At 32.6% G+C, this 20735-nt stretch overlaps 1 protein-coding gene across 1 annotated transcript; it reads left to right on the forward strand.

Annotated features, from left to right (window-relative positions):
- The first annotated feature begins 11769 nt into the window (after positions 1–11769).
- LOC139899159 (uncharacterized) lies at positions 11770–14339 on the forward strand. The gene has a single exon (XM_071881983.1). It carries the CDS (start codon positions 11901–11903, stop codon positions 14202–14204), a length of 2304 nt encoding a protein of 767 aa, XP_071738084.1. The 5' UTR covers positions 11770–11900; the 3' UTR covers positions 14205–14339.
- The last annotated feature ends 6396 nt before the right edge of the window (positions 14340–20735 follow it).

The following is a 20735-nucleotide window of genomic DNA, read 5'->3' on the forward strand; positions in this document are numbered from 1 at the left end:
ACTGCCTATAAGTGTTGTAGCAAGGTTTAAGTATATCTATTCTATAAATAAATAAATATCTTGTGTAAAATTGTATCGTATTTAATAGTATTTCCTGCTAAAATTAATAACTATTTTATACCACTCTGCTAAAACATCAAAGTCGTGCTGAGTTTCTAATGGAGTGTGATGATTTACAGCCCATAACGACACGACTCTTACATTCTACCTAATCTCCAAACATATCTTCCTGATAGTTCTATCTTTTCTCTTGAATTCTGGTAATTTAACCAATCAAGATCGTACTATTACAATTTCTCTCTTGGAACGTTAGCTATGTTCATTTCGAATTTCATATCTATGAAATCTGGATCATTATTCGCTTAACTTAAAGTCGGGAAGAGAAAACAAAATGATGGAACTCCAAAATATAAAGGAAACGAAGGGAGTAGATTTATAGTGAAATATCCGACAGAGCAATCGAAGCAGTTCATCGCATTTAACCAAGAAGGATTCTAATTTCCTTAAGAACCAAATCTTATCACGAAGATTTTCTTTTAAATCCCTTGAACTCCGGAAATCAACCCTATCTACGTCAAGAGATATGACGAAACTTTACTTTTCACATTTCATTCTTTTGTGATAGCTTCACTCGAGCGAATTGTTTTATCCATATTACTCAATGATGACAAAACTTTAATTTTCAGCTCGTATGCGTCATGAAAACATACTTATTGTTAGCCATGACGATTCCAATCAAATTTCGGGACGAAATTTCTTTAACGGGTAGGTACTGTGATGACCCGGAAATTTCTGACCAAATTTAAACTTAATCTTTATATGATTTCAACACGATAAGCAAAGTCTATTAAACCGAGTCTCAAAAATTTTGAACTGTTTACATGGATTTAGTTAACCTTTGACCATCTCCGACGATTCACGAACAGATGTGTGTAAATAAGAAATGTGTGTATATATGTAAATAATAATTTGAAATATAACTTGAAGTATTATATGATGTTGTTATTAAAATTAATAATAATAATAAAATAGGATATTATAATAATTTTTATTTAAAATATATTTATATATAAAAATAAAGTATATTAAAAAATAAATATTAAACGATTGTAATATTCGTTGATATTCCGATTGATATTAAGAAAGTTAAACATATATAATTTTAAAATAAACGGTGATCCGAAAATGAGTTCTATAAATTTTAGGCTTACTAAAAATATATTTAGGATCTAGTTATTAAAATTTTAGCATTTTTTATATTTTACCCAGATTTGATAGGGACAATTGATGTAAATTTTATTTAATAAAGTAAGGATCGAATTTTATACCATAATGACCAAAATAAATAAATATAGTTAATTTAAAAATATAGGATTTTTCTGAACACTTTTATCCGCCACTGATTTCGCACGATACACAGTCCGTGAAAACTGTCGGTAGCATACCAACAAATATTGTGCAAGAGATTGTAAATGTATTACTGTTTTTACTTTCATTCATCCACTATCATATTATTATATTAAATTAATATTAATATTACTGTTTACTTTTTGAACTCTGCATCTTGAATATGTATATAAATATATATACATAACACATCCATAAACATATATGGATTCGAGCAACCACACTCTTTTCTCTTCTTTGAACATACGCCACCACAACCACCCTAGTAATCACCATCATATCGGCAATCACCTCCAACAGGTCACCTCACTTTCCTCATCCTACCCATCATCTGTTTGTCTCTTTTGTTTCTGGATTGTTTCATCACCACCACCACCATCTCACCATCGAACTATCAATTTTTTTTTTTTTTATGTTTCTCTTGTAAGACCAACTCGATAACCATCATCACCTTCCTTCTTGTTCCTATTTTAGTCAAGAATCCATAACTCATCATGGATCATCACATTACCACTCACCATCACCATCGAAACCTTCTACTAATATGGTACTCGTTCATGTTTCATATCGATTAAACCCAATCAAAATAACCTACTATGATCGTTGCTACTCTTCGTTCTATTTACAACCATGAAACAACCAAATCCAAACCAAGCCATTGAAACCCAGTTGAACAGTGAATAATTAATGATAAAGAAGGTGAACCGAAGCTATGCCGTTAAACGCTACTACCTTCTGTTAAGATCGATCAGCTGTAGCAGTAAACGAGACAAGATCACGATCATGAATGGAGATGGTGACAGAAAAATAAACGCTGTAGATGATGATGAGATTATCACGATGACAAAGTAATAAAGATGATGCTCGATCATGATGATGATGATATGGATGATGATGATGAGATTTAATGGTGAATACTCATTGGTTGTTCCTGTTTCCATCGAATGTTAATGCAGCTGCAACTCGAGCTATATATATATATATATATATATATATATATATATATATATATATATATATATATATATACCGAAAACCTTTTTTGGTAATATTGAATTGACTGCTTTTTGGGATTTGCAATTGTGCCAAGGTTTATTATCCTGTTGGGCCGAGTTTATTTTTTTATGTTGGGACTTTACACTACTGCAGTTATGGGTTTGGTTTTAGAAAATAAAAACGGGTTATATAAGTTTTTAGTTAGGAGTTAAAACAGAAGTGAGGTGACAGAGGAATGGTGTGACGATCGCTCCAAATCCATATGGACGAACATGTCATTCATCGATTTTATTGCGAGGTATTTGACCTCTATATGATACGTTTTGTAAATATTGCATTCTTTTGAAAAGGCACACCATAAATGAATATTTAAATCAAAGGTTTTCGACATCTGATGATTTCTACATATAGACAATCACCGTAATATAATAGTTTACAATAGTACTTCCGTTGACAATGCAATCAAAATAAGATACGTGGTGATGATTTGGTGAATGCAACGTTTCCTTGAAAAATATGCCATGTAAGACTCCATGCACATAGCTTGTCTAACATATAAGCAAACAGCGGAAGACTTCTAGGGAACCTGAGAATAAACATGTTAACAAGTGTCAACAAAAAGGTTGGTGAGTTCATAGTTTTAATGTTTTGCATAATCTGTACATAAAGGTGGATCACAAGATTTCAGTTGTTTCATCCAGAAACGTTTATCAAAATATTCTATGAAATTGAGCACCCTGGTAACTAAACTTAACGTATATATAATTTATACCCTTTGTATAATCATCTTAATAATACACGCAAACCAACGTGTACGCTTCTCAAATAGCATACGTCCGTTAATATGCTAGTGCTCTAGATCGGACGGGGATATCAAGCCCTATGGATCCATATACTACTACTCGCGCCCACCAGTTCTTATAACTGGCAGTTACTAGTTACCAAAGCTAAGGGATTTTCGGTTCAAACTCAGTGTAGAATTAAGTATATGTACTTGTATCCATTGCGTTTAAAATAAATTGCAAGTATTCTCAGCCCAAATTATTTAAAGCATTTAAAAAGGGATCTATAAACTCACCTTAGCAGCACATAAAGTCATTCACCGAAATATGACCGAAACTTGGAATACCAAATAACTGTATATCTCAACCTAGAGAACATATGTTGGTCAATAATTGTCTATCAAGTTAGGTCAGGTCATAGTGTATCACAATCCTAATGCTCGAGATCGACATACAAAAGTTATCAAAAGTCATTTCAAAAAGTCAATCTGACTCAATACAATAGTTGAATGAGCATGGCAATCGAAACATTTTAACATTTCACATAGTTTCTTAATTTTTGTAAAATTAAACTATAGTTTTTATAAGGCTTTAAAATATGATAAAACAATCAATTTTGACAATTGTTCAACAAAACGAGACGTGCCTTATATAAGAATTCATTTACTCCGCTTGTAATATTTAAAAATTCAATTTATCAATCTTATAAACAAGTTGTTTAAATATTAATTGCAGATTCAAAAGCAATTTCAATTAACGTCAATCATAATTCAGTTGATCATATCTTTTAATTCGTTCATCGAAATCATACGATATCTAAATGAAAAATTATTGATTTTTCGCCAGCTTTCCAAAAACATGCATATCATATACCTTTTATTAGTAATATATGTATTTAATTCGTGATTCATCATAAACTGTTTAACGACGAAATTTAGCATACTAGCATGCATAAACATATATACTCGAGCACTAGATATGTATACACTATTAATATATAAAAGATAAGATATGAATGCTCACGTATCAATATTGTGATTCAATATTGCAGGAAAGTACGTAGACGCAACGGAGATGATAAACACTAGGTTAGACTTGCGAATAATACCCATGAACATTACCCATAATCTCCATAGCTATAACCCATAGTTTCCTTAGCTCTATCCCGCTCGAAAAGCTTGTTTTGAAAATAATTGCCCATGACCTCGTCGTAGTATTTTATGTATAATAATACTAATAATAATACTCCTAATTATAAGATTAATAATAATATTAATCTTAATAATAATAATAATAATAATAATAATAATAATAATAATAATAATAATAATAATAATAATAATAATAATAATAATAATAATAAATATAGAGAGCAGAGATTGAGATATATGTGTGTGTGTCGAACAAACTGGCCAATTTATAGAATGTTTCCGAATCCTGACTGCCATGCGATCGCATGGTTTTATGCCTATTTCTCATGCGATCGCATGGCCCCAAAATCTAGCTCACAATTTTTTGTTGTTTTGTTTGTCGACATATTTTATAATATATATAATTTATATTAATTAATTATATATTATATTATATTCACGTGCATAGTTGACTTTTAATTTTTGGTCCGATGACTCGTACGTTTACGCTCGACTAATGTCTCAGTTCCGGTTTCTCGAATGCATTTTTGTATGCTTAGAAAACTTGTACTTTACGTTTCGTGATTCGTACCTTTGTCAAAATATAATCTTAAATTATCAATAAACTATATTACTCAAAGTATAACTTATACAGTTTAGTAATTTGGTCATTTGCTTCTATAAATCAATTCCTCGTTGTTTATTAAAATATATTTAATAATATCGAAACGTTTTATATCTAATTCAATTCTATGCATTATCACATTGTAAAATATATATTTTTGTTTAGAAAAATATAAATTTGTATATAATATTTATTTATCAAACGGAACAATAAATGGGTGTTACTATTGTTTACAAAAATAATTTCGAACCTTAATATATATATATATATATATATATATATATATATATATATATATATATATATATATATATATATATATATATATATATATGTATATATATATATATATATATATATATATATAATATAAATACTTTTTCTATACACGTTGCAAGTCATTTATATATCAAATACAATCAAAAAGGAAAGATTTCTTAAATCAAGGTGGACCTCTCAACAAAGACTTATCACAATACTTACGGGATTTATAATTGTTGAAATATCTGCTAATCCAATCATTGGTATTATCTTCTAATTCCGTAGATGTATATATTAAGCATATATTGAGACAAATACGTTTAATCTAAAATATTATACATTTAATACTTTGTTAACGTTTTCAAGTTATAATACATATATATATATATATATATATATATATATATATATATATATTCATATCCATTTATATATTCGTTCGTGAATCGTCGAGCATAGTCAAAAGGGTAATTGAATGTATGAACATAGTTCCAAAATTTTCGAGACTCAACATTACAAACTTTGCTTATCGTGTCGGAATCATATAAAGATTAAGTTTAAATTTCGTCAAAAATTTCCGGGTTGTCACAAATGGTTTGGTGATGTGATTGGGGAACAAGAGGTCCTGGGTTCGAACATGGCGACTGCATAATTTTGTTTTTTTTAAACAGTAAAAGCTCTCTGGGCTATTGTTGAAAGCTTGGGCCTGTTGGGCCGTGACGAATATAAGGGTTAAATAAAAGCGTTGGGTGACTATAATTAGAAAAACTGGATAGCTCAGGTGGTTAAGAATGTTTTTGGGTTAGCGGGACGTCGCGGGTTCGAACCCGTACTTGGGTAAATTTTTATAGAGCTACTTCTTTGAGGTTCGTGAATCCGAGGCCAACTCTGCATTGTTCGGTTCAGTCGTATGAATATTTTTACTACAAAATATCGTATTGTGAGTTTCATTTGCTCCCTTTTTAAATGCTTTTACAATATATATTTTTGGGACTGAGAATACATGCACTGCTTTTATAAATGTTTTACGAAATAGACACAAGTAATCGAAACTACATTCTATGTTGGATTATCAAATCGAATATCACCCTTTTTAGTCTGGTAATCTAAGAATTAGGGAACAGACACCCTAATTGACGCGAATCCTAAAGATAGATCTACTGGGCCTAACAAACCCCATCTGGGTTACGGATACTTTAGTACTTCGATTTTATCATGTCCGATGAGAGTCCCGGAATGATGGGGATATTCTAGACGCGTTTTGTTAATGTCGATTACCAGGTGTTCACCATATGAATGAATTTTAATTCGCGGGTTACGCGTATCATTTTGTACTCGGGTTACGTGTACAATTAAATATCTGAAATCTTGTGGTCTATTAAAATGATGGAAATGAATGTTTACGATAAATTAATGAACTCACCAACCTTTTGGTTGACACTTGAAAGCATGTTTATTCTCAGGAATGAAAGAAATCTTCCGCTGTACATTTGCTCATTTTAGAGATATTACTTGGAGTCATTCATGACATATTTCAAAAGACGTTGCATTCGAGTTGTTGAGTTCATCAAAATTATTACTAAGTCAATTATAGTTGGATATATTATGAAATGGTATGCATGCTGTAGTGACCCGAAATTTTCCATGTTTATATATATTAATTGAGATTGATATTTACATGATTAAATGTTTCCAACATGTTAAGCAATCAAACTTGTTAAGACTTGATTAATTGAAATATGTTTCATATAGACAATTGACCACCCAAGTTGACCGGTGATTCACGAACGTTAAAACTTGTAAAAACTATACGATGACATATATATGGTTATATATATATAGTTAACATGTTTTTATTATAAGTATGTATCTCATTAGGTATTTTAACAATGAGTTATATACATAAAAATGAGACTATTAATTTAAGAAACTCGAAAACGATATATATAACGATTATCGTTATAACAACGTCTTACTAGGTACATATGAATCATATTAAGATATTGATACACTTGGTTAATTATGTTAAATGATAAGTAAATATATTATTAAGTGTATTAACAATGAAATACATATGTAAAAATAAGACTACTAACTTAATGATTTCGAAACGAGACATATATGTAACGATTATCGTTGTAACGACATTTAACTGTATATACACCATACTAAGATATATTATATATCATAATATCATGATAATATAAAAATTTAACATCTCATTTTTTATAATAAACAATGGGTTAACAACATTCAACAAGATCGTTAACCTAAAGGTTTCAAAACAACATTTACATGTAACGACTAACGATGACTTAACGACTCAGTTAAAATGTATATACATGTAGTGTTTTAATATGTATTCATACACTTTTGAAAGACTTCAAGACACTTATCAAAATACTTCTACTTAACAAAAATGCTTACAATTACATCCTCGTTCAGTTTCATCAACAATTCTACTCGTATGCACCCGTATTCGTACTCGTACAATACACAGCTTTTAGATGTATGTACTATTGGTATATACACTCCAATGATCAGCTCTTAGCATCCCATGTGAGTCACCTAACACATGTGGGAACCATAATTTGGCAACTAGCATGAAATATCTCATAAAATTACAAAAATATGAGTAATTATTCATGACTTATTTACATGAAAACAAAATTACATATCCTTTATATCTAATCCATACACCAACGACCAAAAATACCTACAAACACTTTCATTCTTCAATTTTATTCATCTAATTGATCTCTCTCAAGTTCTATCTTCAAGTTCTAAGTGTTCTTCATAAATTCCAAAAGTTCTAGTTTCATAAAATCAAGAATACTTCCAAGATTGCAAGTTTACTTCCAAGTTTTCTAAATCCATTCCAAGTAATCATCCAAGATCAAGAAATCTTTGTTATTTACAGTAGGTTATCTTTCTAATACAAGGTAATAATCATATTCAAACTTTAATTCAATTTCTATAACTATAACAATCTTATTTCGAGTGGAAATCTTACTTGAAATTGTTTTCGTGTCATGATTCAGCTTCAAGAACTTTCAAGCCATCCAAGGATCCTTTGAAGCTAGATCTATTTTTTTCATTTCTAGTAGGTTTATCCAAGGAACTTGAGGTAGTAATGATGTTCATAACATTATTCGATTCATACATATAAAGCTATCTTTTTCGAAGGTTTAAACTTGTAATCACTAGAACATAGTTTAGTTAATTCTAAACTTGTTCACAAATAAAAGTTAATCCTTCTAAATTGACTTTTAAAATCAACTAAACACATGTTCTATATCTATATGATATGCTAACTTAATGATTTAAAACCTGGAAACACGAAAAACACCGTAAAATCGGATTTACGCCGTCGTAGTAACACCGCGGGCTGTTTTGGGTTAGTTAATTAAAAACTATGATAAACTTTGATTTAAAAGTTGTTATTCTGGGAAAATGATTTTTATTATGAACATGAAACTATATCCAAAAATTATGGTTAAACTCAAAGTGGAAGTATGTTTTCTAAAATGGTCATCTAGACGTCGTTCTTTCGACTGAAATGACTACCTTACAAAAATGACTTGTAACTTATTTTTCCGACTATAAACCTATACATTTTATATTTAGATTCATAAAATAGAGTTCAATATGAAACCATAGCAATTTGATTCACTCAAAACGGATTTAAAATGAAGAAGTTATGGGTAAAACAAGATTGGATAATTTTTCTCATTTTAGCTACGTGAAAATTGGTAACAAATCTATTCCAACCATAACTTAATCAACTTGTATTGTATATTATGTAATCTTGAGATACCATAGACACGTATACAATGTTTCGACCTATCATGTCGACACATCTATATATATTTCGGAACAACCATAGACACTCTATATGTGAATGTTGGAGTTAGCTACACAGGGTTGAGGTTGATTCCAAAATATATATAGTTTGAGTTGTGATCAATACTGAGATACGTATACACTGGGTCGTGGATTGATTCAAGATAATATTTATCAATTTATTTCTGTACATCTAACTGTGGACAACTAGTTGTAGGTTACTAACGAGGACAACTGACTTAATAAACTTAAAACATCAAAATATATTAAAAGTGTTGTAAATATATTTTGAACATACTTTGATATATATGTATATATTGTTATAGGTTCGTGAATCAACCAGTGGCCAAGTTTTACTTCCCGACGAAGTAAAAATCTGTGAAAGTGAGTTATAGTCCCACTTTTAAAATCTAATATTTTTGGGATGAGAATACATGCAGGTTTTATAAATGATTTACAAAATAGACACAAGTACGTGAAACTACATTCTATGGTTGAATTATCGAAATCGAATATGCCCCTTTTTATTAAGTCTGGTAATCTAAGAATTAGGGAACAGACACCCTAATTGACGCGAATCCTAAAGATAGATCTATTGTTCCTAACAAACCCCATCCAAAGTACCGGATGCTTTAGTACTTCGAAATTTATATCATATCCGAAAGGGTGTCCCGGAATGATGGGGATATTCTTATATATGCATCTTGTTAATGTCGGTTACCAGGTGTTCACCATATGAATGATTTTTATCTCTATGTATGGGATGTGTATTGAAATATGAAATCTTGTGGTCTATTGTTACGATTTGATATATATAGGTTAAACCTATAACTCACCAACATTTTTGTTGACGTTTAAAGCATGTTTATTCTCAGGTGAATACTAAGAGCTTCCGCTGTTGCATATTAAAATAAGGACAAGATTTGGAGTCCATGTTTGTATGATATTGTGTAAAAACTGCATTCAAGAAACTGATTTCGATGTAACATATTTGTATTGTAAACCATTATGTAATGGTCGTGTGTAAACAGGATATTTTAGATTATCATTATTTGATAATCTACGTAAAGCTTTTTAAACTTTTATTTATGAAATAAAGGTTATGGTTTGTTTTAAAAATGAATGCAGTCTTTGAAAAACGTCTCATATAGAGGTCAAAACCTCGCAACGAAATCAATTAATATGGAACGTTTTTAATCAATAAGAACGGGACATTTCACATGCCGTCAACTTTCGATGAAATGAAAGTTTGTCTTTTAAAAACGAATGCAATGTTTGTAAAATGTATCATATAGAGGTCAAGTACCTCGCGATGTAATCAACTGTAATATAATCGTCCTTATGGATTTGGACGGGGCGTTATGAGTAGCTCGCAAGTAGTTCGGCTCATTTACACCTCTAGTCAAACATGACACAATCATCACTCATTTACGCCACAAAAAACCGAAGTATTCGTGTGGCGGGCTTAAAGGAATAGATTACTAGTTAGAACCGAACTAGACAAAAGAGGAATTGGCATAAATTCAACTAGATGTCTGATTTGCAATAACGGTTTAGAAACATTAGATCATATTTTATTGCATTGCTCATTCGCAAAAGAGATATGGATCCGATTCTATCGATGACGGGGTATTCAAATGCAACAGTCCATTTCGATAAGTGATTTAGTGAAATCATCTAGTGCGTGTGGATACCTTGGCTAGAATTTGAAGTTATGGCGGGCTTGTCCGTGAGTGGCTACTTACGTAATATGGCAAAAGAAACACACTTCTTTTCCGGAACCAAAAATGGATAGTGCCGATTGCTTTTTAGGAAATTCGAACCTGCAGTTTCGAATGGATAATCAATAGATCGAAAAAAGGATATATTGAATGGCTTCAGCGAATTTCAAATCCAAATCTGATCGTAGATCCTTTTTCGTAGTTTTTTTTGTTTATTTTCGTTTGTGATTGTTTTTTCAATTTTACATAGATGTAGTCTCGATGATGTATTGTCGCGTGGAGCCTAGCGCTTGTAGGCTTCATGTATTGTTGTTCTTCATCTTTATGGTAATAAAATCATTTGCTTGCTTTTGAGGAAAAAAAAATTAGGTAGGCCAGCATTACTTTTTTAATTACTGTGTATAACAAAGAAAATTATTGGGGGATGATTCTAACACACACTTTTTTGATCCTCACACACCAATGTAAAGAAATGGGGTATTATTAGAAGAGTAAAAGGTTAAAATAGGTGTGTGAGTATCAAAAAAGGGTGTGTTAGAATCATCCCCCAAAATTATTACTTAACTACTCCGTATTAAAAAAGTACGAAAAATAAAATAAAATAAAATAAAATATGGAAAGACAATCGCTATGACTTGTCACAAAAGAAATCTCCCAGACGGATTTTTTTGGTAAATAAAGGAACATTCTAATTGACAAACAGGGAAGAAATTTTGCCGCCAATTTCTGGCTCTTATCGATACTGGAAAAGCCCCCCGTCACAAATGACCTCTTTTCAATTTCACATCCATCAATTCCTTAAATCCCTTCACGCAAATGCATGTTGATTTCTACTCGCAATCTCCGTTTACTCCCAATCAAACCCCACCACATTCTTTCCCAAATCTCCCACTTCACGCAAAACCCTCCAAACACAATTGATCAAATTTCAACCCTAATCAAACACCACTCAAATTGGCATCAAAACACCCGCTTTAAATCACTATGTTCTCACTTAAGCCCCGAATCAGCACACGAAGTCATCTCAATTAACAGCCAAAACCCCCAATTATGCATCAAATTCTTCAGCTGGGTAACCACACACTCCACTTACTGTTACAATTTAAATGACAAGCTCTATCTTTTGAATTTAATTATGCGTAGTAATTTGTTTACCATTCTACATAAAGCGATTGTTGTAGTAATTAAAGATAGTGCTAGTAGTAGGTGCTCAACTGTAAATACAGGGTTGCAATTGATTGATTTCATTGATGAATTGAGGAGATACGGGTTTCAGATTGGGTATCCGTGTTATAGTATGCTATTGATGTGTTTAAGTAAGTTAAATATGGGTCTATTGGTTTTTTCGGTTTATAAACGAATGGTGAGTGATGGATTTGAGTTGGGGGGAAATGATTACAGGAGTTTGGTAAATGGGTTGTGTAAGAGTGGGTTTGTACGTGCGGCTGAGATGTTTGCTGTTTGTGTTTTGAGACTCGGGTTTGATTTAGATGTTCATATTTGTAGTTCTTTGGTGTTGGGCTATTGTAGGGTTGGGGATGTAGTGAACGCACGTAAGGTGTTTGATGTAATGCGTGAGAGAGATGGGTGTGGTGTAAATGAGGTGACTTATACAGTTTTGATTCACGGTTTATGTCAAACGGGTCGGGTGCGTGAAGCGTTCCAGTTGAAGGAGGATATGGTAGTGAGTGGATGTTATCCGAGTACACGGACTTATACTGTTCTTGTTAAAGCAATGTGTGATTCGGGGTCGATTGATAAGGCTTTGGGTTTGTTTGATGAGATGGGTAAGAAGGGTTGTGACCCAAATGAACATACTTTTACAATATTGATTGATGGGCTATGTAGAGTAGGGAAAATCGAAGAAGCGAATGGAATGTTTAGAAAAATGATAAAAGATGGATTGACTCCAAATATTGTTACTTTTAATGTGTTGATTAATGGTTATTGTAAAGAAGGAAAGGTTGTTTCTGCTTTTGAGCTCCTTTCGATGATGGAAAAAAGAAATAGTAAGCCGAATATTCGTACATATAATGAACTTATGGAAGGTTTATGCAAAATCGGTAAGCCTTATAAAGCTATGACATTATTAAGAAAGGTGATTGATGATGGTTTGTGGCCCGTTACACTAACTTATAACATACTGATTGATGGGTTTTGTAAAGAAGGTCAGTTCGATATGGCGTTTAGGATACTAAATTCAATGGATCAAATTAACCTTAAATGTGATGGATTTGCATATACAACACTAATTGATTGCCTTTCTAAAGAGGGAAAATTAAAACATGCAAATGGGCTTTTGGGGTTAATGATGAAAAAGGGTATTGATCTGGATGAAGTTACATTTACTGCCCTCATTGATGGTTATTGCAAGAATGGTAAAATAGGAAATGCGGTTATGATTCTTGAAACAATGGTCTGGTTAAAAAATATTACTTTGACCGGTCCTCAATTTTTTAACACATTAATTGATGCTTTGAGTAAAGAATCAAAACTAGGTCAAGAAAATGCAATGGTAGGGAAGATGTTGAAGCATGGTATAAATCCTTCTGTTGTGACTTACACAATTTTAATTGATGGGTTTTGCAAAACGGGTGATATTAATCAAGCTTTAGAAGTTTTTGAATTGATGAAATGTCATAATTGCCCTCCAAATGTTTACACGTACACAGTTTTGATTGACGGGTTTTGTCAGAATGGTAAAATGGAGGATGCGGTTAAGCTTTTTTGGACCATGTGTGATATGGGTGTATCTCCAAATGTAATTACTTACACTGTATTAATTAAAGCTTATGTAAAGGTTTGTGATTTGGAACATGCGTTTGAGATCTTGAGTGATATGGTAAAAAAAGAGTGCCAGCCGAATTTTGAAACCCTTTATCTATTGTTTGAAGGATTAACCAATTCTAAAAGTGTTACAAATGGTTATTTAAAGGTGTTTAAAGAAATGGGTTTTACTCAAGCTGTTGACTTTCTTCAAAAAGCGAAGAAACATGGTGTTGAAGGTTCAGTTGTATATAGTTTCTTGATTATGGGATTGTATAAAGTGGGACGGATACATGAAGGTGGTGAATTGTTTCAAGAAATGGTGAAAAATGGTTACTTTCTTGATGTATCCACATGCTCTCAGATATTGGAACTTTTGTGTAGGGAGCGGAAATATGATGATTGTATAGTGATGATGAAATTGATGTATGATCATGGGATTATGCCATCTTTTTCGTCTTTTTGTTCATTAGTTTACGGTCTTCGAAAGGAAGGAAAATATAAGGAAGTGCAAGAGTTGACATCTGATCTTTTATGCAAATCTGGTGTTGAAAACATAGATGTAATGTCAACATATATGGATTTTTTGGTAGATTGTGATGAACATGATGAATGCCTTGAGCTTTTAAGAATTGTTGAAGGATTGGATTATCAAGAGAGACCGATAATCTAGCAACATGGAGGGATCAATCCCACCTTTTGTGAGTAAACACTTTTACCAACTGTTATTAACCACACTTATATATATAATTGTGAATTTCATGTTTTTTTTCTAGTGTGGAAGGAGTTTTTTTTTTTTTTTTTTTTTAACAAATCGTTTCTATATATGTAGTGCAGACTAGTCTTATATTTTTACATGATGTGAATACAGTTTTAACTTAATTTAAAGCACGAATTTATTCTTAATGTAGTATTTTAAATGTTTAGTAGTTTATACACCTGTATACATGTTATTTTTCATTCCTACAATGTTGGCATTATGCAATGTTTTGTATGAGCATGATATTGTGCCTAAATGTTGTGGTGGATGGTAGACTAGAAAAAAGTAAACCTCAATTAGTACATGTGGCTTCTGGTTCACCAGAATGTGGGTCCAGAACCAATGGATCGACTTGAAGAAGTGGCTTCTTGACATGCTATTTGAGATAATTTTTGCAGGGTCCTTCCATTTTTGAGCTTGACTTGATGAGGCAGGCATTGCATCCATTCGAATATGTTATGACTAACTCGGTAGGGGAGGATCACAATTCACAAACAACAAATATGTTTCGTTCGATAGTAGATTCAACGACCCATCTTCAAATTCATTTTACAGAATAATTTGAATACTCGAGATTCATAAAACCATAAACAGAAAGCTTACAGTCAATCAGAAATTTCTGAAAAGATGAGTTGTCGGCGTAAGTTCTTGTTGTTATCAAGTGGTTTCCTACTCATGTCTATGCTATTCAGAATGGCTCTATAAATCGAGTCAACATCAAGCGTCGATTTATTGGCGACTTGACCGTTACTTGGAGCCTAAATTGAATTTCAGACATGTTTTTAGACTCATGGAAGTTTGATTCTACCATTTTCATGACCTCTCACAATTTTCTTTTACGTACTTATTGGTCGGAGGTCCATTCGGAAGCAATCTCTCTATCCATAGAAGATTGAGAGGGAAGACTTTCTCTACTATTGGGTGTTCCACTTAGTGGAGAAATGACTTCTCTTTATTGTAGTATAGGAGAAGAATTGTCTACATCTTAACTCCTCATATCCCACTTATGTGGGATTGGGTTTTTTTGTTGTCTTGTTGTCTATGCTACTCATCCATACCTAAATAAATAGCCCTTTGTTCCGACTTAGACAGCAAATTGCTCAGTGTGTTAACTATAATGGCCTATTTAGACCTCCGAGAACACTATTCTCATCGATAGCACTTGACCTTATGGATGTTGCTATACATATGACTTCACGTCATCAGCTGCCACCAAACCTTTAAAACAAGTTTTGGTTTCCTTTAGAACATGAAGCAGCCAAAAAATAAATCTTTATCTTAGAAAAAGAGTATAACTTATATATTATCATTAAAACATTAAGTAACATTATAAGATAATAAGTATGTAGATGTGTTGCATGATAGTAGTGGTTATCGTCTATATTGTGATGAAAAATTTATTTGTGTTTCAGCAAATAACATGCTCATTTGTTCATTAGACGCCTACAATTAGAAACGAACAAATAATGGTCATGTTTTAAATAACAGTTTACAGAATTTACAGAATTACAGTAGAAACAATATAGTGAATGATATTTAAAATCGATCAAAAATGACTATCGAGAAAATACGACACAAATGAAACACTAATAATTAGAATGATCTCCATTTTACATACAACTAAATAACCTGAAATGCTCTTATAACTTAAAGACCATTAGTGTAAAGCTACATATCAAATACATTTTTGGAATTAAACCATTTGCAAGTATTATGTGTAAACCACATCTTCACTTTTGTTGAATGTAATTTGTAGAGTCTCAATCATGACCAAATATTTAAGCAATCTCATCATAAAATTACAAAAACTTAAAAAATCTTTTTTACATATTCACTTTTTTCACAAAGAAAAAAAAAACTTTTTTACAGCTTTATTAATCATTTTTATATTAAAATAGGAATTAAATTAGTAACAAATACTAATAAATATCCATTTGAATTTTAAAAACGTTTATATGTTATTTTTATAAAGAAAACATAATCATTTTTATTAAAAATGTAGAATCGTTTTTAACTGTTAAGTGGTGGTGTATTATGGAACATGATATATTTAATGTCATTTATTTAATAGTTATAACTAGTCCGGACCGGACCGCGCGATGGGCGGGTGCTTTCGGCCGGCGTATTCATATTTAACGCAGTTTTATTTACAGAAGTAAAAACGGGCCATCTGTTATGCGTCGTTGTTGCTGTCGTCGTCTTTAGTGCTTTTAAAATCTGTCCGGTTCAAACGTAGTTAGTTTCGTTTTGTTGATAAAATTATTTCGAGCCTAATGGTGCTGGCGAAAAAATTTAACTCGCGGCGAGCAGGAAGATACGGGCTGCCGTTGTGTTTAGCGTTTTTTTAAAAAGTGTCCGTTTCGAACGTAGTTAGTATCGTTTTGTTCATAAAATTATTTTGAGTCTGACGCTGCCGTCGAAAAAATTTAACTCGTGCCGAGCGGGAAGATACGGGTTGTCGTTGTGTTTAGCGTTTTTTGAGAAGTGTCCATTTCGCGTACAGTTAGTCCCGTTGGGTTCGTAAAATTTTTCCGAGTTGAACGGTGGTCTCTGAAAAATTTAACTCGCACCCAGCGAGAAGATAGGGCCCGTTATAAATTCGGGTGAAATTAGTTTCTTATATTTTATTTAAATTATATATTTACACTTGTTACCCCTTAAAAGTGTAAATTTGAGGGACCGTTGTCGATATATAGGTGAACTTAAGGGATCGTTTGTAATGTGAACATAAACTTAAAACTACTATAACTAAAACTACACAATTTCTCACCTCTTATAGTATATGAGGTTAAGGTTAAGGTTAATAATTAATAATAATAATTATTATCCAATATACTAAAAGTGCCTACTGCCCCCTTTGAGTTACTGTTTCCATTGGAGTCAGTTGTCTTTTTACAATGTTTTTCGAGGTTACTTTGGTCTTTTCATCTCTTACTCCAACCCCATATTTACAGTTCTTAGGCTTTTCAACCCTCATTTCACTCCTTCACCGCTTCAGTTGTTAGGGTTTTCAACCTTCAAATTGTTATTTTTACCTTCCGATCTGGGCGGTGTCTATGGCAACGGTTTTCATCCCTGTTGCCTGAAATCACCGAAACCGCGTTTTATTGTTTGATCGAGGGTTTCTATACCAGATGTTGTCAGCGGTAATGGCGGTGACTATGGTTTTCGTGCCCTAAATTCTCCGATGGTTTCTGGTTATTATTAAATTAGATTGATATTTATAGAGTATATTTTAAGATCATGCATTTAATGCTTGCATGAATTAATATAATTTAATAATTACTTTAATATTATGATATCATCAAATTGCATGTTACAGCCTTAAGATCACATCTTACAGCTATATCAAACACATAATGACCTTAACACCAACTCCGTTTATTATAGAGTATAGATAGATAGATAGATAGATAGATAGATAGATAGATATTTTCAGAGGTAGTCCTTCATTAACTTATATAGAATTAACGAGTAAGGGAAAGACCCGCGCGTTGCTGCGAGTGCGTTTGTGTTGTTGTGGTTTTGTAGTTGTTTAATTGAGGGTTATAGTATAATATTATTCGATATCGTTAGTGTTTTTTGTTACGCATAATTAGTCTACGGCGTTTGTCTTCTATTTTTGTTACATATATAGGGAATGTCTTCTATATTTCGTTACATATATAGGTAATGTTTTACGGCTATTCCATTAACAAATTAGTTTATATAAATAGTTAGCACATAACTTGTAATAAAATCGTTAGTAAGGCTGCTCTCATTGGTTGTGTCTTGCTCTCCGTCCACACCTTAGACTAGGAGGACGCCATTGGCAGCGGCTAGTCCTCCTGTTAGTCATTGTGTTAGTCCTCCTGTTAGTCCTTGTGTTAGCCCTTTTGTGAATTTTTTGAGGAAGAAGCATATGTATTTATTTAGTGTACTACTACTATTAAAACTTGTACATTCTTTAATTAAATAATATAAGTGGGTCCCAATTTATTTTAGGGAGTATGTCATGGTTGGTAGTGTTTAGTTCTCGGATTAGTTCTGGTGAGGAAATGCTGATGTGGCGACGATGTGACGGCTAGTCCTCGAGAGGAAGCATGTCTTGGTTGGGAGCACTCTAAGAGCGCTCCCAACGGTGGTGTCTCCACCTCCGCCCAGGCCGCCGCCCATCAAGAAGCCGATGGCACCAAACCGCCTAGCCCCTCGCCCAGACGACCGCCCAGCCCTCCGACTCTCTTCTCGTCCATTTCAATCAGATTGCAGGACGGATCTTGAGGATTTATTTTATTTTATTTTTATGTTTTCCGAAATGGAGGATGAAGCTAAATGGAGGATTGAAGCTTCGAAAAAAAATGGAAGATGAAGCTGTTGAAAGAAGATAAAGATAAGGTTGTGGTAATTTTTTTTTAATATTTTAGGTGTGGGTCCCACAAAATTTATGGTCAAATATGATTCATACTCATTCACGGGAACATATTTATTTTATTTTATATTTTTAATAATTAATAATTTTTAAGTTTAAAGAAATTATATTTGATTATGATATAAATAGTAAATAATAAATTATATTTAATAATAAAGTATTTTTAATATAATAAGTTTTATGTTTTAGAAAAAAATAATAAAAAATATGAAAGAAAGGTATAACTGTTGGGAGTGTTTAGTCCTGAGTTTAGTCATAGAAAGGAAGTGCTGATGTGGCGTTGGGGTGGCGTCTAGTCCTCGAGGACTAAGGCAAAACTATTGAGAACACTCTAAGAATACATTTATTAATGGATTTTTGAAAAAGTAAAAATAATATATCAATCAATAATAACATAAATCACTACTCGTATTTTTTTTTTTTTTAAAAAGAAAAAAGAATGTAAAAGAAACATCATTAAATGGCTTATTGTTTCATCAACCTAATGATGTCGTATGTGTTAACCAAACATTAATAAATCTAGTTTGAATAAACATTTTTGTTTTTTTATATAAAGTTTAAGTTTATTACGGAGTAATATTAATATATTAGATTATTAGTAATTGAGAGTACTTACAGAATACTAGGGATGTAAATGAGCAGAGCTACTCGCGAGCTATTCGAGTTCGACTCGTTAAAAACCCGATTTGAGCCGAGCCTAAACGAGCTCGAGCCCGAGCTTGAACTTTATTTAAAGTTCGTTTAGTAAACGAGCTCGAGCTCGAGCATCATATCTCGAGCCCGGACTAGTTCGCGAGCCTAAACGAGCTTTTCATTTATATACATCAAGATATTAACTATTTTAATAATATAATATATAATCATCATAATAATTATTATTATTATATATCAATAATAACTGAAAGAAAAATATATTAAATCTTATTATATGTGGTTAAAAATTACAAAAACAATAATTATGAAATATAATAAATTTAAATTATATAACGAAAAATAAGATTATACGTTAACGATTCGAGATCGAGCCTATAAAATATCAAACGAGCCGAGCTCGAGCTTAATATATTAGGCTCCAACCGAGCTGAACTCGAGCTCGAGCTCTATGAAACTTGAACGAGTCAAGCTCGAGCCTGACAGTGTTTGGGCTCGGCTCGACTCGTTTACAGCCCTACAGAAAACTAATGGCAGCAACACCAATTAGACCATAAATCACATAGATGAAACCAGTATATCTAACTAGCACCCGACACCGTGCCTAGACTTTGTAGTCAGACTTCTTCTCTCTCTAAAATCACTTTGCCCTCTCTCTAAATAAAACCCTAACCTTTGTTCAAGTTACACCGCCGCCGCCTTCATTTTATCCTTTCTCCGCCGCGCTCCTCTGCCACATTGTAACTACATGTTCGTCTCCTTCTCCGGCTTCCGGCACCTCGCCGGAGGTCCGAGACCTTTTTATTCCTATTTCTCCAATTTCTCTCACGGATCCGTCGTCCCTAGCTGCTACCGTGGACTTTCTGTGGTTAGGTGGTCGCTTTTTCTTTATCCTCCGGCGGCAGGCGACGAAAATGTCGGTCATCTCCTGTGTTGTCTGTTTCCGATGGTGTTCTTGGCAAGTCTTCTCTTTTCTCTTGTTTTCCTTGTTGTTTGGTCGGATATCTGCCTATTATACTTCACCGGCGACATGTCCGGCGTTTACCAATTCTGACTACAGGCGGCGAACTCTTGGAGTTCTGTGTTTGGGTTTGGTTTTGGGCTCGGTTATTTTGTTAGGTCGTCGTAAATAATTTAGAAAATAAATGGAAAAACGTTACTACTCCGTACTACTATTTTTGTCCGTCTGCACTCCAAAAAGCACAGAAAGTAAAGGCTATTTATTTTTGAGAGGTGATCCTCATACACCGCTTTTTGATCTATCTACACTTTTGTCCAATAAATTCACAATTATACCAATCAATTTATTTAGGGAGTTTGAACATATATTATTGTTCCAAGTAAAATTAAGGGTATAATACTGAATTAGGTGTAAATGAATTAAA

This window comes from Rutidosis leptorrhynchoides, chromosome 3 (genome assembly GCF_046630445.1).
Source record: "Rutidosis leptorrhynchoides isolate AG116_Rl617_1_P2 chromosome 3, CSIRO_AGI_Rlap_v1, whole genome shotgun sequence".
Lineage (NCBI taxonomy): Eukaryota > Viridiplantae > Streptophyta > Magnoliopsida > Asterales > Asteraceae > Rutidosis > Rutidosis leptorrhynchoides.

Excerpts from the sequence above, each read along its gene's own strand:
- LOC139899159 (XM_071881983.1), top strand. The coding sequence starts at position 11,901 with ATGCGTAGTAATTTGTTTACCATTCTACATAAAGCGATTGTTGTAGTA.